The following is a 25,833-nucleotide window of genomic DNA, read 5'->3' as shown; positions in this document are numbered from 1 at the left end:
AACACTTGCTTTAATGTTTATATCCTAAATATAAGGAAAGGTAAGTGTTGGAGAGGTGGTGTAAACTATTATTCTTATTTATTATTCATAATCTGATGTCCAATACTGTCTGCAATGAGATTTGTTACTTGTAAGATACAGAGTTGCCAAGCGTACCTTCCCATTCAACTGTAGATGGCTCTGGTGCTGCCTGTCGATAGGAATTAGAATTTATGATGTTGGTTATGCTGATTAATGTTATTTTGCGCGATATCATTTGTCATCGGTATGGGCTTTCAAGTAGGAATTGCTGCCGGTTTTTTAGTCTCTGATTCGCTTGGCGCGGTCAATTTTTCTTTCTGTGTACATCACAGAGAGGCTTGAGGTTTGGAGTCTGTTGGTTGTAGTTAAGTGTACCAAGCTCGCCTCGTGTTGAAGTGCCGCATGATTCCAGCGTGTGAATTTTCTCTCTGATTGCACTGCATCCCTGCAATACACAAGAACAACATTGGTATAGAATAGCGAAATTGTATTCCATTGCAAGATGAGTTTCTCGTTTGGGGACAGTGCTGCGAAACCAACTGGCGGATTTTCATTGACAGGAACGTCCACGGTACGAATTAGATCTTAGTGAGTAATATGAAACGGAATATAATGCATTTATAAAAATGCTTAAAGTACGATTGCATGAATAATAAATGTTGTTTGGTTTCGAATAATTGCATGTCTGTTGGTTTTCCTTGCTATTATATATTGCATAATTTCAGTATTTTAACAACTCTGTGTTCCATCATGGTATATCACTTCTCTTGACTTGGAACAGAAACAATAACAGATTGTAGACATGATACAGTATCATGTCTAAAAGTACAGGCCGTGAAAGCATCAATGGCAACAATAACAGATTATACAATTACGCGATACTACCTTGTCCTTAGTGCCTAAGGGGAACACTAATTAGTGTGTCATTGCTTTGAATATCTTTTGATGGGAGGAAAAAGATTGTATCCATATGTAACTGCCAGAAGTGATAATGGTCAACAAATCCTCCATTTGCTAATATAATTGAAGTAGAGTGCAAGAAATATGTAGGCCTTCCTGTATAAGGGTAAGAACATTAAGCGCATGCACTGAACCTGATAGTAGAGTGTATCCATGGTAAAACGTCTGTATCCGGTGTGCGAAAGTTATGTTAGAGATCCAACATGGCGTGGCCCGGACGACGTCATACAGCACTCAGCAGGCTTGCTAACGTCTGCATTGTAAGACATTGGGCTAGATTGGTTAGGTCTGGGGAGTGACAAAACCACTGTTCTGGATTGGTTAGGTCCAGCTAGTAACAAAACCATTGATCGACATAGGTTAGGTCCGGCTAGTGACAAAAGAATTGAAGGGTACAGGGGAAAAAGGCTGTTACATTTAGCAATTTTTTCAGGAAACTAATTTTAAAGTTTGTAACTATGCGTTGGACTCATTTTTAATATTATTATACATCAGACTTGTATAATATGTACGTAGATACATCAGGATCATTGTTTCATACTATTTCATGCTCATATGAACATTCTAGTTGATAGTTAAATTTAAATATCTTTGTATAGTACGCGAACCTTTTCTTGTTACCTGAACTCCCTCGTGCTGAATGGAAACTTGGGATCAAGAAAAGGTTCGCGTACTATACTATTAACGGAACCGTGGAAAACCCAACTCAGTCCTTGACTCTGCCTCTTAATCCTTTGAATATTCGGTTGATAACTAAGCCACCATTCTATTATAGAATGTAGGAACAAATGCTTTATTTTAGCATACAGATTACAACCATTTTAGAAATCAACAAAATTATATATATTGCTCAACCTAACAACATGCTGTTAGAAATCTTTTAACTTTTGATATCCAAGATTTTGAATCAGCTTGACATCCAAGATGTTAGTCAGTGTGGGGAATCTGAGAGAAGAACTCTTTTGCACTTGCATTAGGCCTACAGAACTTCTTAAGATCTTGTAGGTCTTTTTACTTAGCTCCTGGTATGGGCAAACAACCTAAAACAATACAAAGATGGTGCCGGTAAATTGCAGGTTTAGTATTTAAGTTCTATCAGTTTTAATACTGTAAAATACTTATAAACAAACACTTACCTTCATATGGTTTACCCAGAAGAGTGAATTAATTGTTTTGTAGCATTGTCGATGGTCTTTTGGCTTTGTCCATAACAGGAAATTTTATCCATGCTGCATTATATGCTGTACCTAGCTCCACACCTGAAGTAAGGTCTTCTATTGAGATTTTAAGTTCCTTGATAGGTCTAGATGAAAATGGAGATACAGTTTGTCCAGGAAAGAAGTCCACTTTCTGAACTGGTGGTGTCCAATTTCTGGCACCTCAAATTGAGATGGGTTTGTTGTTGTTGATTTAAACACATCTATTCAATCTCACGGAAGCTCAGCTTTGGACTTCATATTTACTAGCCCCATATTCTTGTCACACTCCATATACTGGTAGGAGTGGCCGCAAACTGGAAAAGTTATTTTTATAGAGTCTAGCCTCTTCTCTTATTATGTAGAAATTGAAATAAAATGTTTTTATTCTGTCTTGGCCATGAATCACAAAATATTTCTAATGCCTAACTTGTCCCTTTAGGTAGTTGTATACGAAGTTGTGAAATAAAGAGCAAACTTCGTCACCGCCCTTTCTGCCTTCTCTTTCAAGATACATATGAAATATGCTTCGTGAAGTGGACAAAACATGTACATTAAATATATACATGGATAACTGGCGTATATAAAAGACTTCAATTGTGGTAATATTTGGTAAAGGAAGATTTTTCCCGAAGTCCATACATATGGTCTCGTGGCTTGCTGACTGTTTACTCATTTCCTTTGTCCATGCTTTTCTTTTGTAGAACTGTTCCACACTTAGCTTATGGAGTCTGTTTTCATTTTCCAAACGTCTGATCTCCTGCTGTATGAGCCTTTCTTTGTTCATTCAGGTTTTTAACTTTGGTTGTAAATTCATCACGTGTTGCAGATGTCTGTCCTGGGGTATCCGAAGGCAATATTAAAGTATTTGAAAAAAATGGATCTGTAAGATTCATAGGACACTTTAGTGTTTTCATGAATTTGACAGAATATTTCGTACATTTTTTTCACATTGAGCTCTTCACAATACAGCAAAAAATCGTACAGATCTGCTTTTGAGTTGTTTATGGTCACGCACCAGAGTAGCTGTCTCATCACAGCCTGTGGGTCTATTATCATGTTTTACTCGTTGATCTTTTGGAGAAGTCCTGGGATTTTTTCAGGCTCCTAACTAAATATTCCACTTTACTCTTCAAAATGCCATGGATTGCTATGAATGCCGTACGGCTTACGAAGACTTCAGACATTTAATTATTTTGCACTACCCTAACTTTGTTGGAATATGAAGCAGCATTTAACCTATTATTTTCTATCCTAGGCTTTCTGCATTGAACAGGGATGACTGTTATTAGATCACACAGATAAGAGTTTTGCGCATCGTGAGATCCTAACAAATTAAAATTCAACAATATTTTCCTCCTTGATTCAATCGGGACAAGTTGAAACATTGTTGTTTACATTGGCAATCAGGCCCCTTTCATGACTTTGTAACTTCAACAATTTATTAGCATTAGACATTCTACCATTTCTTTGATTTCTTACCAGAGCACTGTTCATTGTCATCAATATCAGTGTTAACAATATCTTTCCCCCTGTGGGTGGGGGCGGTAGAATAACACCCACGGTATCCCCTGCCTGTCGTAAGAGGCGACTAAAAGGGGCCCCAGGGACTCTGAACTTTGGAGCGTGGGTTGGCGACCTCGGGGACCTTACCTGAGTCCTGGCATTGCTTCCACTTCCTTGTGCCAGGCTCCTCACTTTCATCTGTTATATTCAACCTCCCTTGGTCAACTCTTGTTCTTTTCTGACCCCGATACTATTAGGTTTGCGAGGGCTAGGGTGTCTTTCATTTTCGCGCCCTTCGTGGCCCTTGTCTTCGTTTGGCCGATATCTTCATTTTACGAAGTGTTGGATCCCTTCCATTTTTCCTCTGATTAGTGTATTATAGAGGATGGTTGCCCAGTTGTACTTCATCTTAAAACAATAATCACCACCACCACTTAACAGTATCTTCTCCATGACACATCAATAGGTAATGCAGTCCAAACTTAACCTTCAAATTAAATTGAGTTATGTTACATTTGTGCAAATCAGTCTATAATCTTCATAAGACTCAAAACTTTTCACGAATCCTAATACAGCACTAATATTAGTCCATTTGGAACTAGAATAACACACACTTTACAACACAGCATACAGTCGAATTAAAGTAAAATTACAAAGAGTACAGAGTTAATGAAGGCAGAGTTATTATCCTAACCAACAACCTGAATGTAGCTTCTGTGGACTGAGATGCTTCTTCCCTAGTACAGACGGACTGAGCCTATTTTCCCCAAAACAACTATGTGCACTAATAGGTACTTCATGACAGTCCCCAAGAGATGGCAGCACAATCCAGTTTTCAGAAAAAATGGACTGAGCCTCTTTTTCCCCTGTACCCTTTAATTGGTCTAGATATGTTAGGTCCAGCTAGTGACAAAACCACTGGGCATCTTTCAGATTGGTGGTTCTCTTACTTCTACCAAATATGGCAGCCCTGTACTTGCACACGTTGCAAGCTCTATCGGAGACAATACGTAACTTGGCCGGCGAATAGGAACATGGCACAAACCTTGGCTGGCCCATGGGAATGCACCAAATGCTTGCATTCAACTGATTTATGTGTCTTTTAATTCCTCTTTGTGAATTTAACGACTTTCTTACATTATTATAGGTTCTTTCCAACACGAAGTTTGCTGTCAGTAAATGGACGCATCCATATACCGCTCTATACACATGCGCTGACATCGTATTGGTTCCGGGGTTGATACACGATTGGGTTGTGTTGGAATGGATTCTTGTTCATGAACTCCAAGGAATGGGAGTAACGGCAATTACTGTACTAACCTGGTGTAATGCCGATATTTTCCCATATTGCCCGTAATGTCTTTTATGATGCTCACATCTTTCATATCGATTTGTAATATCTTGAGCAACTCCTCGGCTAATGCGGAAATGCTCGAAAAACTCATTTTCATTATACTGAGGAACAGTTTCTTCCGAAAAATACATCGTATTTCAATTATATTTTGTTTCACCTGGTAGCTTTTGTGCCTTCATAAACTATAGGCCTAACGTAACACAATAATAAATAACTAAAGAAAGATGTTTAATTACTGCCACCTAAATAATTTTTTTTTTGCGAAAAATAGTACCTCCTCTTCTTCACTGGATGAAGAGTGTAAAAAATCGTCGTCACTATCCATCCTAATCTCAGTAACGAAACAGCTGATTAATTTATTAATGGGAGAAGTGTGTGCAATGTGCATAAAAACAGCTGATTAAGGAACTCCAGAGAAATCAGCGTACAGCAGGAGGGAACGATACAGTGTTTCTGCGCATGTCACAGAAATGTACGGCTCAGTACATGCTTTAGCCTGCGGACTAGTTCCGACCGCCAGGGATCGATGCGAAGAGTTAGTTGGAATGCCTGACTTCAGTACACGGATGAATACATGAATGCAATTTTGACTGTGTTGGAAAGGATTTTTCGTATTGCGCATGCACAAGGAGACCATGTACTGGTACAGGGACTGTGTTCGAAAGAACCTTATATTGATCTTAAAAAAGCAGCTTCACAAGTTCTACTTACAATTTCTGATGATCCTGCTATTTTGGGTTCAGGTTGTGTCTGAAGATTGGATAAGTGCATTTGCACTGTTGGATGCTTCCTAGTAATATGCTGCTTTAGATTAGAAATCAGTGTTTTATAAGAAAATGTCTGTTTACACATATCACATATTGCCTTACTCAAATTTTCTATTGGAGTGAAAAAATCTCAAACAAGGCTCAACTTTCTCCTCTTGTCAGACATGCTGCACTAATTCACGATTACCATATGGACTGCGGAGCTACAACAGTAAACCACACAATCACAGCGTTATAATATTTGAAGATGTAAAGGTAGAAGTAACATTAGCTGACACCTTACTTTTTATTTCTATTTTTACATAATCCAGGGAATAAGTGTGCTCAACAAGTCATCATTATCTTGATATAAGCATATAGATCTCTTTGTGCCCAACAAGATTCATGAAAAGAAAATATTCATGGAAAGAAATGTGATTGTAGCGGGAGATCTGAATTTGCCAGATGTCAATTGGGAAGGAAATGCGAACGACAGAAAGCATGACCAACAAATGGCAAATAAGTTAATATGGGAAGGACAGCTGATTCAGAAAGTGATGGAACCAACCAGAGGGAAAAATATCCTGGATGTCGTGCTGATAAAACCAGATGAGCTCTATAGGGAAACTGAAGTAATAGATGGTATTAGTGATCATGAAGCTGTTTTTGTGGTAGTTAAAAATAAATGTGATAGAAAGGAAGGTCTTAAAAGTAGGACTGTTAGGCAGTACCACATGGCTGATAAAGCAGGCATGAGGCAGTTTCTAAAAAGTAGCTATGATCGGTGGAAAACGGTAAATATAAATGTAAACAGACTCTGGGATGGGTTTAAAGAAATTGTTGAGGAATGCGAAAACAGGTTTGTACCATTAAGGGTGGTAAGGAATTGTAAAGACCTACCTTATTATAATAGAGAAGTAAAGAGACTAAGAAGGAGGTGCAGACTGGAAAGAAATAGTTAGAAATGGCTGTGGAAGTAAGGAGAAATTGAAGGAACTTACTAGAAAATTGAATCAAGCAAAGAAGGCAGCTAAGGATAATATGATGGCAAGCATAATTGGCAGTCATACGAATTTTAGTGAAAAATGGAAGGGTATGTATAGGTATTTTAAGGCAGAAACAGGTTCCAAGAAGGACATTCCAGGAATAATTAATGAACAAGGGGAGTGTGTATGTGAGGATCTTCTAAAGGCAGAAGTATTCAGTCAGCAGTATGTAAAGATTGTTGGTTACAAGGATAATGTCGAGATAGAGGAGGAGACTAAGGCCAAAGAAGAAATAAAATTTACATATGATAACAATGACATTTACAATAAGATACAAAAGTTAAAAACTAGAAAAGCGACTGGAATTGATCAGATTTCTGGGGATATACTAAAGACAATGGGTTGGGATATAGTACCATATCTGAAGTACTTATTTGATTATTGTTTGGTCGGAGGAGCTATACCAGATCAATGGAGAGTTGCTATAGTTGCCCCTGTGTATAAAGGAAAGGGTGATAGACATAAAGCTGAAAATTACAGGCCAGTAAGTTTGACATGCATTGTATGTAAGCTTTGGGAAGGCATTTTTTCTGATTATATTAGACATGTTTGTGAAATTAATAACTGGTTCGATAGAAGGCAATTCGGTTTTAGGAAAGGTTATTCCACTGAAGCTCAACTTGTAGGATTCCAGCAAGATATAGCAGATATCTTGGATTCAGGAGGTCAAATGGACTGTATCGCGATTGACCTGTCTAAAGCATTTGATAGGGTGGATCATGGGAGACTACTGGCAAAAATGAGTGCAATTGGACTAGACAAAAGAGTGACTGAATGGGTTGCTATATTTCTAGAAAATAGATCTCAGAGAATTAGAGTAGGTGAAGCTTTATCTGACCCTGTAATAATTAAGAGGGGAATTCCTCAAGGCAGTATTATCGGACCTTTATGTTTTCTTATATATATAAATGATATGAGTAAAGGAGTGGAATCGGAGGTAAGGCTTTTTGCGGATGATGTTATTCTCTATAGAGTGATAAATAAGTTACAAGATTGTGAGCAACTGCAACGTGACCTCGAAAATGTTGTGAGATGGACAGCAGGCAATGGTATGTTGATAAACGGGGTTAAAAGTCAGGTTGTGAGTTTTACAAGTAGGAAAAGTCCTCTCAGTTTTAATGACTGCGTTGATGGGGTGAAAGTTCCTTTTGGGGATCATTGTAAGTATCTAGGTGTTAATATAAGGAAAGATCTTCATTGGGGTAATCACATAAATGGGATTGTAAATAAAGGGTACAGATCTCTGCACATGGTTATGAGGGTGTTTAGGGGTTGTAGTACGGATGTAAAGGAGAGAGCATATAAGTCTCTGGTAAGACCCCAACTAGAGTATGGTTCCAGTGTATGGGACCCTCACCAGGATTACCTGATTCAAGAACTGGAAAAAATCCAAAGAAAAGCAGCTCGATTTGTTCTGGGCGATTTCCGACAAAAGTGTAGCGTTACAAAAATGTTGCAATGTTTGGGTTGGGAAGAATTGAGAGAAAGAAGAAGAGCTGCTCGACTAAGTGGTATGTTTTGATATAGATGTTGATTCCCATAGGGAATCTGAAATATTTGTCCTGAATGAGTAAATTTATAATACCAATATAAATGGTCCGTTATTGGACATTATAAATTTTCCAACTAACTCATTCTTGGTTGCCAGCGTTTCGCCCTCGTGTGCTAGGGTGGGCTCATCAGTTGGTACCTAGCACACCTACCAATACGCTGGATAGTGCATACCGTGGAGGCCACTGCGAAGGCTACTGAAGCCACCGGCAGTGCCAATGCACTAAGAGACTTTGTCTCATTATCAAAAATTGATGCCTGCTTGGCCATCAGATGATATAGATGTTGATTCCCATAGGGAATCTGAAATATTTGTCCTGAATGAGTAAATTTTCCAACTAACTCATTCTTGGTTGCCAGCGTTTCGCCCTCGTGTGCTAGGGTGGGCTCATCAGTTGGTACCTAGCACACCTACCAATACGCTGGATAGTGCATACCGTGGAGGCCACTGCGTAGGCTACTGAAGCCACCGGCAGTGCCAGTGCACTAAGAGACTTTGTCTCATTATCAAAAATTGATGCCTGCTTGGCCATCAGATGATATAGATGTTGATTCCCATAGGGAATCTGAAATCTTTGTCCTGAATGAGTAAATTTATAATACCAATATAAATGGTCCGTTATTGGACATTATAAATTTTCCAACTAACTCATTCTTGGTTGCCAGCGTTTCGCCCTCGTGTGCTAGGGTGGGCTCATCAGTTGGTACCTAGCACACCTACCAATACGCTGGATAGTGCATGCCGTGGAGGCCACTGCGTAGGCTACTGAAGCCACCGGCAGTGCCAATGCACTAAGAGACTTTGTCTCATTATCAAAAATTGATGCCTGCTTGGCCATCAGATGATATAGATGTTGATTCCCATAGGGAATCTGAAATATTTGTCCTGAATGAGTAAATTTATAATACCAATATAAATGGTCCGTTATTGGACATTATAAATTTTCCAACTAACTCATTCTTGGTTGCCAGCGTTTCGCCCTCGTGTGCTAGGAAAATTTATAATGTCCAATAACGGACCATTTATATTGGTATTATAAATTTACTCATTCAGGACAAATATTTCAGATTCCCTATGGGAATCAACATCTATATCATCTGATGGCCAAGCAGGCATCAATTTTTGATAATGAGACAAAGTCTCTTAGTGCATTGGCACTGCCGGTGGCTTCAGTAGCCTACGCAGTGGCCTCCACGGTATGCACTATCCAGCGTATTGGTAGGTGTGCTAGGTACCAACTGATGAGCCCACCCTAGCACACGAGGGCGAAACGCTGGCAACCAAGAATGAGTTAGTTGGAAAATTTATAATGTCCAATAACGGACCATTTATATTGGTATTATAAATTTACTCATTCAGGACAAATATTTCAGATTCCCTATGGGAATCAACATCTATATCATCTGATGGCCAAGCAGGCATCAATTTTTGATAATGAGACAAAGTCTCTTAGTGCATTGGCACTGCCGGTGGCTTTAGTAGCCTACGCAGTGGCCTCCACGGTATGCACTATCCAGCGTATTGGTAGGTGTGCTAGGTACCAACTGATGAGCCCACCCTAGCACACGAGGGCGAAACGCTGGCAACCAAGAATGAGTTAGTTGGAAAATTTATAATGTCCAATAACGGACCATTTATATTGGTATTATAAATTTACTCATTCAGGACAAATATTTCAGATTCCCTATGGGAATCAACATCTATATCATCTGATGGCCAAGCAGGCATCAATTTTTGATAATGAGACAAAGTCTCTTAGTGCATTGGCACTGCCGGTGGCTTCAGTAGCCTACGCAGTGGCCTCCACAGCATGCACTATCCAGCGTATTGGTAGGTGTGCTAGGTACCAACTGATGAGCCCACCCTAGCACACGAGGGCGAAACGCTGGCAACCAAGAATGAGTTAGTTGGAAAATTTATAATGTCCAATAACGGACCATTTATATTGGTATTATAAATTTACTCATTCAGGACAAATATTTCAGATTCCCTATGGGAATCAACATCTATATCATCTGATGGCCAAGCAGGCATCAATTTTTGATAATGAGACAAAGTCTCTTAGTGCATTGGCACTGCCGGTGGCTTCAGTAGCCTACGCAGTGGCCTCCACGGTATGCACTATCCAGCGTATTGGTAGGTGTGCTAGGTACCAACTGATGAGCCCACCCTAGCACACGAGGGCGAAACGCTGGCAACCAAGAATGAGTTAGTTGGAATATTTATAATGTCCAATAACGGACCATTTATATTGGTATTATAAGTGGTATGTTCCGGGCTGTCAGCGGAGAGATGGCATGGAATGACATTAGTAGACGAATAAGTTTGAATGGCGTTTATAAAAGTAGGAAAGATCACAATATGAAGATAAAGTTGGAATTCAAGAGGACAAACTGGGGCAAATATTCATTTATAGGAAGGGGAGTTAGGGATTGGAATAACTTACCAAGAGGGATGTTCAATAAATTTCCGATTTCTTTGAAATCATTTAGGAAAACAACAAATAGGGAATCTGCCACCTGGGCGACTGCCCTAAATGCAGATCAGTACTGATTGATTGATGATTGATTCATGTAATCAATAATTATCCCTTAAAATTAATTTTAAAAATGTGTGTTTTTGTACCTGTAACTACCGGGCGAGTTGACCGTGCGGTTAAGGGCACACAACTGTGAGCTTGTATCCGGGAGATAGTAGGTTCGAACCCCACTGTAGGCAGCCCTGAAGATGGTTTTCCGTGGTTTCCCATTTTCACATCAGGCAAATGCTGGGGCTGTACCTTAACACCACGGCCACTTCCTTCCCACTCCTAGGCCTTTCCTATCCCATCGTCGCCGTAAGACCTATCTGTGTCAGTGCGATGTAAAACTAATAATAATAATGTAGGCCTACCTGTAGAAACTGTGCAAGAAGATCCTTATATCAAGCAAGAACGCAGGGAGATCAACATGAAATAGAGGAGAAGCTGTCACTTTACAGAAAGAAAAAATTACAGGTCAAACAGTTAGTTGCAGCTGAAAAGCAGAAATGCAAGGAAGATCTGGCTACCAAAATAACGTAGGATGGAAATAAAAAAAAACTGTTATACAGTATTGTTAAGAATAGAATAATTCAAAATTAATCTTCAATCTGTAGAACTTCCTAACGGTGAGGTGACTAGGGATAAGACCAAAATATTACAGGAGTTCCAAAGGCACTTTGAAACTTTGCTGAACTGTTATGAAAATGTCACTCCATTAGATGACGAACCTTATGATTTTGGCAGCACAAATACCACTAGTCTGACATGGTTGGAAGTAGAGACAGCAATATCTAAGCTGAAAAACAACACATCAACTGGATCAGATGAATTAAGTGTTGAGATGATCAAAGCACTAGGAGAGGTAGGACAACAGTGGATGTACAGGGTACTAAATAGAATCTGGAAAGAGAATGTAAAACCCAATGACTGGAAGCAAGGAGTCATCATCCCATTGTTGAAAAAAAGGTGATAGAAAGAAATGTACCAACTACAAAGGTATAACTCTGCTGTCACATGGTCTCAAAATCTACGAATCCATCCTTGAGAGCAGGATTAGAAAACATGTTGAATCTACACTTGATGAGGAACAACATGGATTTAGACCTTATAGATCAACTATAGACCTCATTTTTGCCACCAGAGAAGTATTGGGAGAAAGGTAAAACACTTATAACTGTTTTTCTGGACATCGAGAAAGCATATGACCATGTACCACGCAGGCATATATGGGAATGTTTGAGACATAAGAAAATGCCCAATGACATCATAGCACGAGTACAACGATTATATGATGAAACCAAGTGTTGTGTCCAGATCCAGGATGGAAGGTCAGGTTGGTTTGAAACAAAGAGTGTAGTCCAGCAAGGAAGTTGTCTTTCACCACTTCTCTTCATAATCATAATGGATGAAGTTTTAAAAGCGGTTAAGAGAAAGGATCCAACAACTAATGCCCTGGTTTTTGCTGATGATGTAATGGTATGGGGTGAGACAGAAGCGGAAGTACAAACTAGACTAGATCTCTGGCATGAAGCTTTTACAACCTTAGGTCTCAAGATCAGCTTAGTGATGAGTAGAAACTCTCCAACTTTCATCTAAGAATTGGAGATAAGGAGATGGATATTGTAGACAACTTCCAGTATTTAGGTAGTGTTCTGTCATCAGACAATACCATACATCAAGAGATTAGTAATAGAATACAGAAAGCTTCCAAATTCTATTACGCTGTACGTCAAATACCTTGGGATGAAACATTTCCGTTAATTTCCAAGATCAGCTTGTACAAAATATATCTAGTACCTATATTGATGTATAGCCTGGAAGCAGCAACACTTACTGGACCAACAAAGAGTCTTCAGGCAACAGAAATGAAGTTCCTCTGTTCTTGTCTACAAAAAACAAAAATGGATAAAATAAGGAATGTGGATATCCAACAACAGCTTGGATTGGAAAGAAGCTTGCTGGAGACTAGAAGTGAAGAGATTGCAATGGTATGGTCACATGAAAAGAATGAACCCTCACAGGACTCCTCGAACATACTTTAACCACAATGTTCCTGGGAAGAGACCAAGAGGAAGACCTCGTGATGTTTGGGAAAAACAGATAATGAAGGACCTTGAAATTAGAGATGTGAACTGGTGTCGCATATGTGAGCAGCATCTGTGGATGGATAGAACAAACTGGAGGAGGCTCGTACACAACTGCACCCGGCTTGCTGGAGTGAAGAAATGATGATGATGATGATGATGATGATGATAGGCCTACCTGTAGCTAACACCTAATTTTCCTAAGGCTGACACTTTCTGCACCTATAGCTGACACAGATTATACTGTATGATGTAACAAAGTAAATTACCCTTTAATCAACTAATCATTGTTGAAAGTTAAAGCCTAAACATTACAGCTATCCTGTACATTATAAGCAGGATACTTCTCCCTAGCCTTATACAGAAGAGCAGTTTTTGGTACTCCTCACCTTACGGGACTCAAACCGGCTAACCACCGTGCCAGACCATATGGATTTGATGCCTTAATGATCATGGCCACCATATCTCTCTTTAGCTAGTGTAAACTGAACTTTTCTGATTTGAAACAGAACAAAATAATGTTTATGCCCTAAGCGGACACAAGTATCAAGTACAGGTCCCACTATGGTGTATGAATGGCTGACTCTCCATAATTTCTGATAATTTATAACTTTCACTTTAGTCACCATATAGAATTCATGCACATTCATTAAACATGCTGATACTCCCCTTCATACAAAGTTCTTGCAGGTCTAGATCATAACTTTAATTACTGACAGCTTATTTCTTCTTCCAAAGAGATCCATTTGAACTACCTATACAAACTGATGCAAAAAGAAATTAAGTAATAATGGATATATTCTAATTTTTTAATATCTTGCGTTAGACTGTCAGATCTAGGTACAGGGTTAGGCATAGGTGCAGCAGTGCCACATGGTCTGGCTCCACACAGACTGGAACACCTATCATGGTGTTAGAACGTTTGGAGATGTATACACATGCGCCAGCAGCAGTTCCATATGGTCTAACTCCGTACAGACTGAAACTGGAGAAGTGCTGAGTGTATGTGTTGTGACTTTTGACTGCAGCAGTGCTAGGCCCAATAGATGGTGGACTATGCTTTTCAAGTTACAGTAGTTTGAGTGCAGCAGTGTAATTTCTTTCTTTGAGGCTTGCCGGGCTGAGTGACTCAGACGTTTGAAGCAATGTCCTTCTGACCCCAACTTGACAGATTCGAGCCTGGCTCAGTCTGGTGCTATTTGAAGGTGCTCAAATACATCAGCCTTGTGTTGTAGATTTACTGGCACGTAAAAGAACTCCTGCGGGACTGAATTCCGGCACCTCGGTGTGTCCGAAAACTGTAAAAAAAGTAGAGGGAAGTAAAGCAAATAGTATTATTATTATTATTATTATTATTATTATTATTATTATTATTATTATTATTGTTCTTTGAGGCTTGGAACCATCCAGGCTACATGGGGTAGCAGCCTCTGTTCGGGGCCCATTCTCAGTGCGTTAAGAGGAAGTGCAGGACAAGGCAACCATCCTCTATTAACACTAATCACAGTGGAAAATTTGAGGGATCCAACACTTTAAACGATGAAGGTATCTGCCAAAGAAAGATGAGGGCCACGAAAGGCATGAAAATGAAAGACTGCTCAGGCTTCGAATGCTCTAATACCGTTGGGGTTGGAAAAGAACAAGAGTTGACCAAGGGAGGTCAGATAGAATAGATTAAAGTGAGGAACGAGTGAGTGGAAGCAATGCCAGGTCTCAGCTACAGGCTTCATGGTCGCCAACTCATGCTCAGAATTAAGAGCCCCTGGGGACCCTTTTAGTTGCCTCTTACGGCAGGCAGAGGATTCCGCGGGATTTATTCTACCACCCACCCACAGCGGGAGGGAAGCCATGAGAAACACCGCTGATCTCAAAACAACACTATTATATGTATTCTGAGTAGAAGCCGATTAACAGTAACAACTGTCAACAAGTAGACCTATATAAATCGTGAAACTGTCAATACAGTAAGGAATGTTCAACATCCAACCTTAGTATGGTATCAAGTGCAATATTCAGGTACATTTCCTTTTGCACTTTTCATCTTCTCAATCATGTGCACCAGAGATCAACTCTTAAATGAAATATCTTCAAAATATTAAAGTTATGCACCAAGTTCAAAACGTAAAGTTCTAGAATTATCTTTAATGAAGAGACTTCCCTCCTTGAGAGGGAAATAACAAACATGAACTTGAATGACATCTGTTAATAACTACTTAATTCCATTCTCAGAGAACACTTTCACTTACACCAATAGTTTTTCTTAGAAAACAGTTGATGGGATGCATAGAGACCAAAGCTTCTGATTCAGATTGCTAAGAATAAGTTTTAACACCTTTGTAAATGCAAGTTTAACTGCCATGACATAAAGACCTTCCATGAGGAATAGGGACAAGTTAGCACCCATTTTTGTGGCACAATCAGATGTAAATGACTTTTAGTTCATACGTGAAATAATTTCAAAGTGTAAGGTAATAATACCTCATGCTACATAGAAGTAAAATGCAGTGCTCTTGTGGCTACAACTGTTATGAAACCTATTAATTATTGCCATACAAATTACAGTGAAGTGAAATGTTCCATGTTGGAAAAATGTGCAGGCGTGTGCTACAGTCCTTTCCAAATCTTGCCGGAACAGGATTTATTAGCTTAGTTCAGACACTAAAAATTCGATAGTAGTAGTATTCTGTCCTATCCTACCACTGTTTCTCGGCATACAGCTGACAGGGCCAACGTTCTACTTGCTACAGATCTTACAATATCATTGTACTGATCAGTAACATATGCTAGGATCAAGACGTGGGCTACCACTAGATTTAAGGTTACCCCTTTTCCATACTTGGTTCAGTGAACGTTGAGCTTAAGCGTCTTGAGCTGCAGCTAATAGCCACCGGAGTAGCCTGCTGTACTGTCAAGGCTGGTTCACAAGCTACTGCCCTGGCCTCTGGCATTGCCAATTTCAGTACTTGATCAGTGGAGATGGTAGCTTAGGGTTTAGCAAATTAAAGTCCGAATTTGTTGCCTTTGATCCTAAGACGTTGGTTCAATTCTTGGAATCAACCTCCTTGTACTCTTTAATTCCTCTGGCTTGGGGACTAGGTGTATATCGTCGTCGTTCAGGCAGAATTCACTAAGTCAGAAATCTTGCTTCCGAGTTATAGCTGTTTTAATGTTTCAAACAACTCCTAAAATCAGTTTTGCATTATTAGTTAAGTATTAACATGTTTTTTGGGGTTGATGCCACTGTTACTTCGACTTACTTCCATAATTTCACTATTTTTGCAAATTTGAAGTACCAAATTTACAAGAAATCTAATATTTGAGACTTCTGCCGGGAAAGGAATGAACTTCTTCGTAGGTTGTTATAAAGGCAAAAATAACAAGTACTGGCTCACAATAAATATGTAGGTGCATGAAATTATTATATTATTATTATTATTATTATTATTTATTATTATTTCTTTGAACTATTTCTAATAACTACACAGTATGATTCAGAGAACTAAAGTGTGACAATATAAAAAAATTTTAAACACTCATGTTAGTAAATCAGTAAACCTTTCTCATTGTTACGTGTCATGTTTTACTCATCATTAGCTTCACAGTCACTTTCACTGTCCACACTTGGTTCTGGAATTCAATCCCTTACTGCACCTGAATGGTGTAAGGAGCGACACCGTGCTTGAAATTCTGTTGGAATAACTCCTTTATTGCAGAGACTAATAAGATCCTTGTACTTTTGTTCTGATGTAGAGAAAGGAGTTTTTTAAGCCTTCTGAAGGGTGGGCATCATTTTTGGGCGACCTCGGCCGAAAGTATTTATCTCAGAGTATCTTCCAGAATGACTATATCAATTTTTGAGAATACCCGGTGCATCCTTTTCAAATCTAAAGCACTTTACTTTCAACCAGTTTACTTTATTTCCATCACTGTCCTCGGTTTTGTTACACATACGAAGGACACTACGAATCTGCAATGCGAGTGAACGCTTTAGACCAAAATAATCTACACCACACTCAATACACCTCTCCATACACTGAAACCAGTCACTGAACCAACTCTGCCACTTTTCTTCGGTTACATTTTCACACTCTTGATCCCATGCTGCCAGAAGGTCCTCGTCGGATGCAAAATGTCACCCTTTCAGCTTCATCTTCACTTCTGGAAAGAGTGTGATGTCACATGGGGCAATATCAGGACTGTATGGAGGGTGATCAAGCACAGTCAACCCTGATCTGGCAAGAAAAACCATTGTTAACATTAGCATGATATGCTGGAGCATTGTCGTGATGCAAGAGCCAAGTGTTGAGCCGTGACCATGGACGGAGCTGCTTGAGAGCCTGGATGACCTGAGGCAGACAAGTCCCACTGTACCACTTCGCAGTAACTGTCCTTTGTGATTCTAGTACAACCCGAGTCAGGATGCCCCGTTTAGTGAAGAATACTGCAATTATCCTTTTCTTCACTGACCTTGACTTTTGCACAGTCACAGGAGTACCCTCATCTTCAAACAGCCACACCTTGTTCTGGGATTTTGTTGGGACATTATTAGAACTGCTGTTGCCAGGAGGCATACATGACTGCTGGAATATTCATATGGGTTGTTGTAGGCTTTCTAGACCTACACATCTGGTCTATTTCACTACAGTCTTCATCTGAAGGTAGCCAGTTAGGATCCTTGTCACTATCATCCATGCGAGGATAGCCAAAGGGATCAAATTCACTATCCTGATAATGAAGATTGAAGAATTAGAAAAGCTGTTAAGTCCTTATGATTTAATTTTCAAAACTAAAAAAATTCTACACAAACTTACATCACTATTTTCATCAGCAGTTGATTCTGCTATGATGGTGCTATTATTACCCTGTGTTTCTTTTGAGCCAAGTCCATTCTCCTCAGTTACACCCGGCTCTGCCTAACATGTTAAAAGATTGCTAACGTAGTAAATTTATTTCTCTACAGAATCAGATTTATTAATGAATGTAAACGAGAATGTAGTAAGTCCATGACCACTCGAAGAATGGATCTACTGTACTGTACTGTACAAGAATAGCCTCAGGTTCTTGGTGTTTAGCATAACGTATTATAAGGTGACTTCTGCTTTCTAAAGATAAATCGCATATTTTAATGTTATAACAGCTGCATAATACGATGTGAATTCTACTGAACAATAATCAGAGGAAGAACTTGCACCAAGCAGAAGTCACTAAGTAGACTAAGGAACTTCTGCCTGACTAATAAACTGGAAAAATGCACTTAGTGAAAATAGCAAGTGCAGTTTGCAATGGAACGCTTCTCAATATGACTTAGTAAGTTCTACCTGCCGATAGAGCGTCATTTTGTTAGTATGGTTTTGCACCTAACTCAAAACCGCCAATTTTTGACTTAGTGACTTCTGCCTGAACGACGATGATATGATGTCTTTGCTGTTCATTTCATCCTCATTAGGTCACCAACAAGCCTTTCCAGAGATCATGCATTAATCATTTTTAAATTAAAATATAGATTTTGCTGATGATCTAGCATTATTAGCAAATAGTATTGAAGAAGCTGAATTTCAAGTAGAGGAATTGGAACGATTAGCAGCGAGAGGAATTTGAACACTTAGCAGCGAAGGTTGGGTTGAAAATATCTTTTGAGACGACAGAAATGATGCCATTTTTCAAGTTGACACTTCACATATTATCTATATAAAAGAATGTCCTGACTGACTGACTGATTCATCACCGAGCCAAAACTACTGGACATAAAGGAATTAAATTTTGAGGATACATTTATATTACAATGTAGGTGCTCACTAAGGGAGGATTTTTGGATATTCTGTCACTAAGGGGGTGAAAAGTGGGGGGAGGGGTGAATTTTTAAAATGAGTGTATCTATATCTCAAAACTTTAAAAGTTTACAGATGTAAAAATTGGTATTTAGAACCTCCTTTAAAAATAAAATCCCACTAAGAGAGGTGAAAAAGGGGGTTGAATGACTTTAATGAGGATACTTATATCTCAGAAACTGTATTACAGACCTGAAAATTGATATTTGAAATCTCCTTTAGAAGTAAAAAAAAAACATGCATTTTTTGTTTTTGGAAAATCCAATTAATGGGGGTTAAACAGGAGTGACAAATTGGGTGAATTTTTAAAAAGACTATATCTACAGTATATCTCAGAAACATAAAATGTTACAGGCTTAAAAATTGGTGTTTGGAATCTCCTGAAAAAGTAAAGAAACGTAGGTGATTTGTTTTTGGAAATTCCACTTAAGGAGAACTAAAAAGGGATTGAAATTTTAAAACGAGCATGCCTACAGTATATCTCAAAAACTTAACATGTTACATAGTGTAAGTGAAAAATGGTATTTTTTATCTCCATTAAAAATAAATGTTTTTTTGTTTTCGGAAAAAACACTGAAAATGGTTGAATTCTTTTTATTAGGATACTGATATCACAGTCTAATATATACAGTCTTGAAGCTCTGATATTTTTCATCCGAGGTGACTACAGCGCTCCAAGCGGCGAGGTAGAGGCAACTTGCTAGCAGACAACAGGGAACGAATTACCACTACAGTCTAAAATGGTCATAACTTCTGAACCATTCATGCAAATAATGTCCTGACAAGGTTATTGTAATCCTTATGAATTAGTGGAGGAGGTCAAACAATTTATTTCGATGAGGAGTTCGAGGATAATATCGAAATATTTATTTAATCTTAAGGAGTTATTTTTCTTTACAGTGGACTATAACATAAAGTCGCTTCTAGAGGGCAACCGGTTCGAAATAGGTATATACCATCGCAGACTTTTTTGTAGAGGTTTCTGTGCTCTACAATTCGTATGCTTACAATTGGGGTCTATCGCTGACGGTTCACGCAACGTAAGCCGAGAAAGTAAGTGACGGACCGATCGACATAGAACCTGCCAAGTTGGGCGAAGAAGGCCAGCGCTCTACCATGGTTGATCACGTGCTTTCTTGGCTTACGCTGCCTGAACCGTCAACGATAGACCCCAAATGTAAGCGTATGAATTGTAGAGCATAAAATCCTCTACAAAAAAGTCCGTGATGGTGTATACCTATTTTGAACCGGTTGCCCTCTAGAAGCGATTTTATGTTGTAGTCCGCGGTAAAGAAAAATGACTCCTTAAGATGAAATAAATATTTCGATATTATCCTCGAACTCCTCATGGAAATAAATTGTTTGACCTCCTCCGCTCTTTCATAAGGATTACAATAACCTTATCAGGGCATTATTTGCATGAATGGTTCAGAAGTTATGACCATTTTAGACTATAATGGTAATTCGTTCCCTGTTGTCTGCTAGCAAGTTGCCTCTACCTCGCCGCTAGAGGTGCTAGTGTCGCTCCATCTGTCAAGTGGATGAACCTTCCTCGTAATAGAGCTTCGCGACTGTATATATTAGACTGTGCTGATATCTCAAAAACTGAAGATGTTACAGACATTAAATTTGGTATTTGGAATCTCCTTTAAAAATAAAGAAATAAGTTTTTGTTTTTGTTTTTGGAAATCCACTTAAGGCAGTAAGGGCAGGGGGTGGGGGAATTGAAAAAATAGTTGAATTATTTGTATGAAGATACTATTATATAAAAAAACGAAAGATTTTGCAGACATGAAAATTGGTATTTGCAATCTGCTTTAAAAGTAAAGAAACACGTATTCGTTTGATTTCGGCAAATCCAATGGTGTGTGTGTGTGAAAGAATTAAAAAAATTAATTGAATCAATTGTATGAGGATACTTACATCTAATAAAAATTAAAGTTGTTACAGACATGAAAATTGGTATTTGGATCTCCTTTAAAAGCAAAGGAAAAATACATTTTTGGGCGAAAATTATCTTGGGGGTGGGCTTGAAAAGGAGTTAAATTCCTTTTATGAGGACACATATCACAAAAACTTAAGATGTTACAGTCGTAATAACTGGTATTTAGAAGATCCTTTACTAATGAAGGAAAAAGGGTTTTTTTTTTTTTTTTTTCGCTGGAAAATTCACTTATGAGGGGTGCGGGGTGGGGTGAAAGGAAGTAAAAAAAAAGTGAATTCTTTTTATGGGAATACTTATATGTCAAAACTAAAGGTAACAGACATGAACATTGGTATTTGGAATCTCCTTTAAACATAAGAGAACACACCTTCACTTTTGTGGGGGGGGGGTGAAAAAAAAGGAGTTGAGTCATTGATTTTACTGTTCATAATGTACTTGATTCTGATCATAAACCGATCATTTTTAATGTTTCCTGCGTTCGTTTTCAAGAACCATCTTTTCCTTTGGAGAACTTAGTTAGATTACAGTAGATTCTCCTGGCATATAAATAAAAATTTAAACACATTTAAAATAAACGCTATGAATGATATTGACCATGCTATTGTTCACCCCTATAAGGTCAATAATGCACGGAAGTATATCATTCATATCGCCAGAAATCCTGCGCACTTGCCTACGTGCGACAATGGTGCTGGTCACATTGTCAGCAGATGTAATTTACCACCAAGTAGCAGTCTTGCATCTTGCTGCGGGGTCCAGAACATCATCAGTAATAATAACCTAAATTCAATAACCTAAATTCAACTAATATCATTCAGCCTAATCATAATAATAATAATAATAATATTCTGGACTGTCTTCAAAATGTGCGGACTGCGCTGGAAACGGGTCCTGGCCTAGTAATGACTGCGGATGCAGTCCGGTCGCAGGTTCAGTACCGCCAAGGCACCCAAGACAACACCACGCCGGATCCCCTCTAAAAATGCTTATAAAGGAAAAGATGGCAAAGCTTTAGGGACCCAACTGACCGGGCAGAATACCTAGAGCTAACCCGGGAAGTACGAAATCATTTGCTGGAAAGAAAGATTGAAAAATGGGAGGAACTTTGCCATCAGATCTCGAATTTAGCGGATTATATATAAAATGATAAGCATTCAATTATTAATTTCAATATAATACCGTAGCGAAGCATGGGTATCTTGCTTGTGTTAAATAATACTTTGAAAATAAAGGTTATAGACAAATTAGAATATCTTGATGAGATTATAACTTGGAATGCTAACAAGACGAGCACAACAAATTACCTGGCCGAGTTACAAGAAACAGTCTCTTTCGATTAATGCTAAAATTTCAACATTATTACTCCGTCATGAAGCCAGAAGCAACATGTTGAAGTGAAACATTATTTAAACTGAATGCCCAGTCAACAACAGACAAACTGCAGAAAGTTGATACAGTAGAATAATTCTTTGGACAATTATTAATTTAAAAAACACCAGGTTGATGGCCAGTGGAGACTTGCTTACAAGGAAAGTGAACCGATCATTGACACGATGCAAAAACTCAGAATTGCATTCTTTGGACACACATGACTTAATTCCTTAAACTCCCGTTGAGGAGCATAGGGCTGATTTGGACACATATTCCGCTTACCTACTAGATTCCTGAAATAACTTTTAGATTCCTTTTGGAACAGTAAAGCAAAAAACACATGGTTTAAATAAATACAAATGGATATAGATGAATTGAAAATTACCAAATATTAAATTGTAAGAGAAGAGAAAAGGATGATTCTAAATAACAGATACACAAGACTCACTAAAAATATCGCAGTGTAAGCAGTATGTTATATCTGCAAGATCATCCAAAAAGAAGAAGTTTTGGGAAAGGAAAAAGTTGTAAAGTGTTAAAAGCTGAACTTATTCTTTGAAGACTTTGTTGTATAAGGTTTGATTTTGGTGCTCCAATCTGGGCGTAAACAGTGTAAATAAATAAATAGACTTTTACAGCATTACCAGTGGTTGTTCACTTTTTTTTTTTTTTTTTGCTTCCTCGGTAGATCAGTGGTGTCTGACCCATTATCACGGGTTTGGCTCTGCGGCCTAATGGTTAGCATGCTGGCCTTTGGTAACGGGTCCCCGGTTTGATTCCCGGCAGGGTCGGGAATTTTAACCATAGCCTAATTGGTTAATTCTGCTGGCACGGGGGCTTGGTTTATGTGACATCATCATTTCATCCTCATCACGACGCGCAGGTCGCCTACAGGTGTCAAATCAAAAGACGTGCATCTCGCGTTTTGAACTTGTCCTCGGACACTCCTGGCACTAAAACCCATACGCCATTTCATTTATCACGGGTTCGATTTCAAACAACAAAAGAGAACACTAAACCTGAAAGATTTCATTTCATTTTAAGAGATCTGCCTATAAAAAGAAAATTATATTGCTCCTACCTGCATAACAGTTGGTAGCCCTACACAGGTGTAGTAATAGACAGGAGTGAAATGCTAGCACCACCTATATGATTAAGCCAGAAGTATGAGGTGTAGTATAGGCCTATATAATGAGGAACACATGCCCTGTTTATACATATCATAATGTTATTTATTTAGTTTAATTTCCGGGTTGAACCGTGTTGTAGTTGTCTGTACATCACCTACAGTTTGCCGACGTTTCGAATACATTGCAGAATTTACCTGGGAGACTGATTACCTCGGATCGAGTAGGGGTATTTCAGTCGCCTTGACAAAGAATACTGCAATGTATTCGAAACGTCGGCAAAACCTGGGAGACTGATTACCTCGGATCGAGTAGGGGTATTTCAGTCACCTTGATAAAGAATACTTGAATAGGTGGTTTTTTTATTAAATTATCCTTGATATCTATGCCTAACGTCATCTTCAATACGGAACAATAATGAGAGTTGTTACTTGTAACTCGGAATAGTGTCGGCAAGATCAAAATGCTTAAGGCTTTACGTATATAGTCATTTGTTTTTTCAATGTAAATCTGACAAAAGTAAGATTAAAACACTTTTCAAACCTAATATACTAAATAAATAAAATATCAAATATTAATAAACTCCAAAGACATAGTTGTAACATTTATTGACTTTAAAAAAGCCTTTGACTCTGTTGATAGGGAAACCCTAGATAAAGTAATCCGTGAATTTGGAGTTAAAACTAAATTGGCAAACCTAATTCGTGAAACACTTACAGACACTATCTAGAAAGTAAAATTTATGGGTGAAGTATCTCGACCTTTCAAAATAAATACAGGTGTCAGGCAGGGCGATGGTCTATCTCCCCTCCTTTTCAATTGTGTCATGGAGAAAATTGTAAGAATTTGGAATGAAAAACTGAAAGACTCTAAAATATTGCCACTCATGCTGGGGAAGAAGAACAAAGGTGTTGCAATAAATTGCCTAGCATTTGCAGATGACTTTGCCATACTTTCAGGAAGCCTTACAGATGCAGCAATGCAAGTCAATCTCCTTGAAAAGACAGCCAACATGACAGGCTTGAGAATCTCTGCCGAGAAAACAAAATTTTTGACGAATATAAAAAGTGCCCCCAAGTTTTTAGCAACGGATATTGGTCGAATAGAAAAGGTAAAGAATTTCAAATATTTGGGTGAGACAATTCAAGAAAATGGTTTAGAAAAATCTGCTATAGAGGAGAGGATACAAAAGATGGAAAGAGCGTACGGTATAACTAAGAATACTTACAACAAAAAGTGCTTATCAAGAAAACTTAAAATAAAGCACTACAACACAGTAGTGAAACCAGAATGCCTTTATGCCAGCGAATGTCTAGCACTGAACTACAAGCTTGATAAATTAGAAATATTAGAAAGAAGAATTATAAGGAAAATATTAGGTCCTCCAAGAATTACAGAGTTTTGGAAATTAAGAAGTAACAGTGAAATTTACCAGAATGTAGAAAACATATCAGAAACAATAAGAAAAAGGAGATTGCTATTTCTTGGACACATTTACAGAATGGATGACAATAGACTAACTAAACGAATCTTCAAGTACCTTTGGGAAAAGAAATCAACTACCACCTGGATTCAAGAAGTCAAGAAAGACCTGGAAAGGAACAACATACGAGAAGAAGAATTATTGGAAAGAAAGATTTTTAGGAAGAAAGTCTTACAAATGGAAGGATTCCAAGGGAGGAAGGAAAAGAAAACAGGCACAAAGTGGACTGAAGACAGGAAAAAGAAACACAGTGAAACAATGAAAGAATACTGGAAGAAAAGGAAAGAACAACTAAGGAGGAACAATTGAAATTGTAACGTGGTCCTTAGAAGGCCGGAACGCAAGAAGAAGAAAATATCAATATATATTTGCATTTACCTGTTTTATCTGTATGTGAATTCCATCTGTCTTTGTTTTTATGATTAACTTTGTATTGATTTTTGCTAGTTGCTTTACGTCGCACCGACACGGATAGGTCTTATGGCGACGATGGGATAGGAAAGGCCTAGGAGTTGGAAGGAAGCGGCCGTAGCCTTAATTAAGGTACAGCCCCAGCATTTGCCTGGTGTGAAAATGGGAAACCACGGAAAACCATCTTCAGGGTTGCCGACAGTGGGGCTCGAACCCACGATCTCCCGCATGCAAGCGCACGGCACTTTGTATTGATTAGGTGGGAACATCCAATTTTATAATTGTAAACTTTGTGATGACACTGTCAAAAAAGGCTTCCTCTTTGATTCTCCTTAGAAAAAACAGTCTTCTTTTCTGTTGATAAAAGATCAAATTTTCTGAGATAAATTTATTCTTGTATTGCTCAAAGGTATGATTTTATCCTCTTCAGAGCTGAAAAAGATTCTTTCAACACTTGCGGTAGTAGAAGGGAAAGTTAAAATTAATCTAGCCAACTTGTAAATTTCAGTATTCACAGTATGGAAATCTTTCATTTCCATGTAATCTCCAATGGCTTGCACTCATTTATCAGAAAATTCGTCAAGGGAATATAACACTTTGCCCGCTGTCACACAGAGCATCAAACGATCAAGAGCGACCAACTGGCATCGAGTACTAACGACTAAATTCATTTACCTCGTCA

The 25,833-nt window shown here is 38.5% G+C and overlaps 1 protein-coding gene across 1 annotated transcript in view; it reads left to right on the top strand.

Moving 5' to 3' along the window:
- Positions 1-264: 264 nt before the first annotated feature.
- The window catches only part of Nup62 (Nucleoporin 62kD), a 46,491-nt gene continuing 20,922 nt past the window's right edge, over positions 265-25,833 (top strand). The window contains exon 1 of the mRNA XM_067139341.2: positions 265-592. Coding sequence (XP_066995442.2) covers positions 524-592 — 69 coding nt within the window. The 5' untranslated portion in view covers positions 265-523. The remainder of the gene's footprint in view (positions 593-25,833) is intronic.

This window comes from Anabrus simplex, chromosome 1, assembly GCF_040414725.1.
Source record: "Anabrus simplex isolate iqAnaSimp1 chromosome 1, ASM4041472v1, whole genome shotgun sequence".
Classification (NCBI taxonomy): domain Eukaryota; kingdom Metazoa; phylum Arthropoda; class Insecta; order Orthoptera; family Tettigoniidae; genus Anabrus; species Anabrus simplex.
This window is presented reverse-complemented; position numbering and strand designations above follow the sequence as displayed.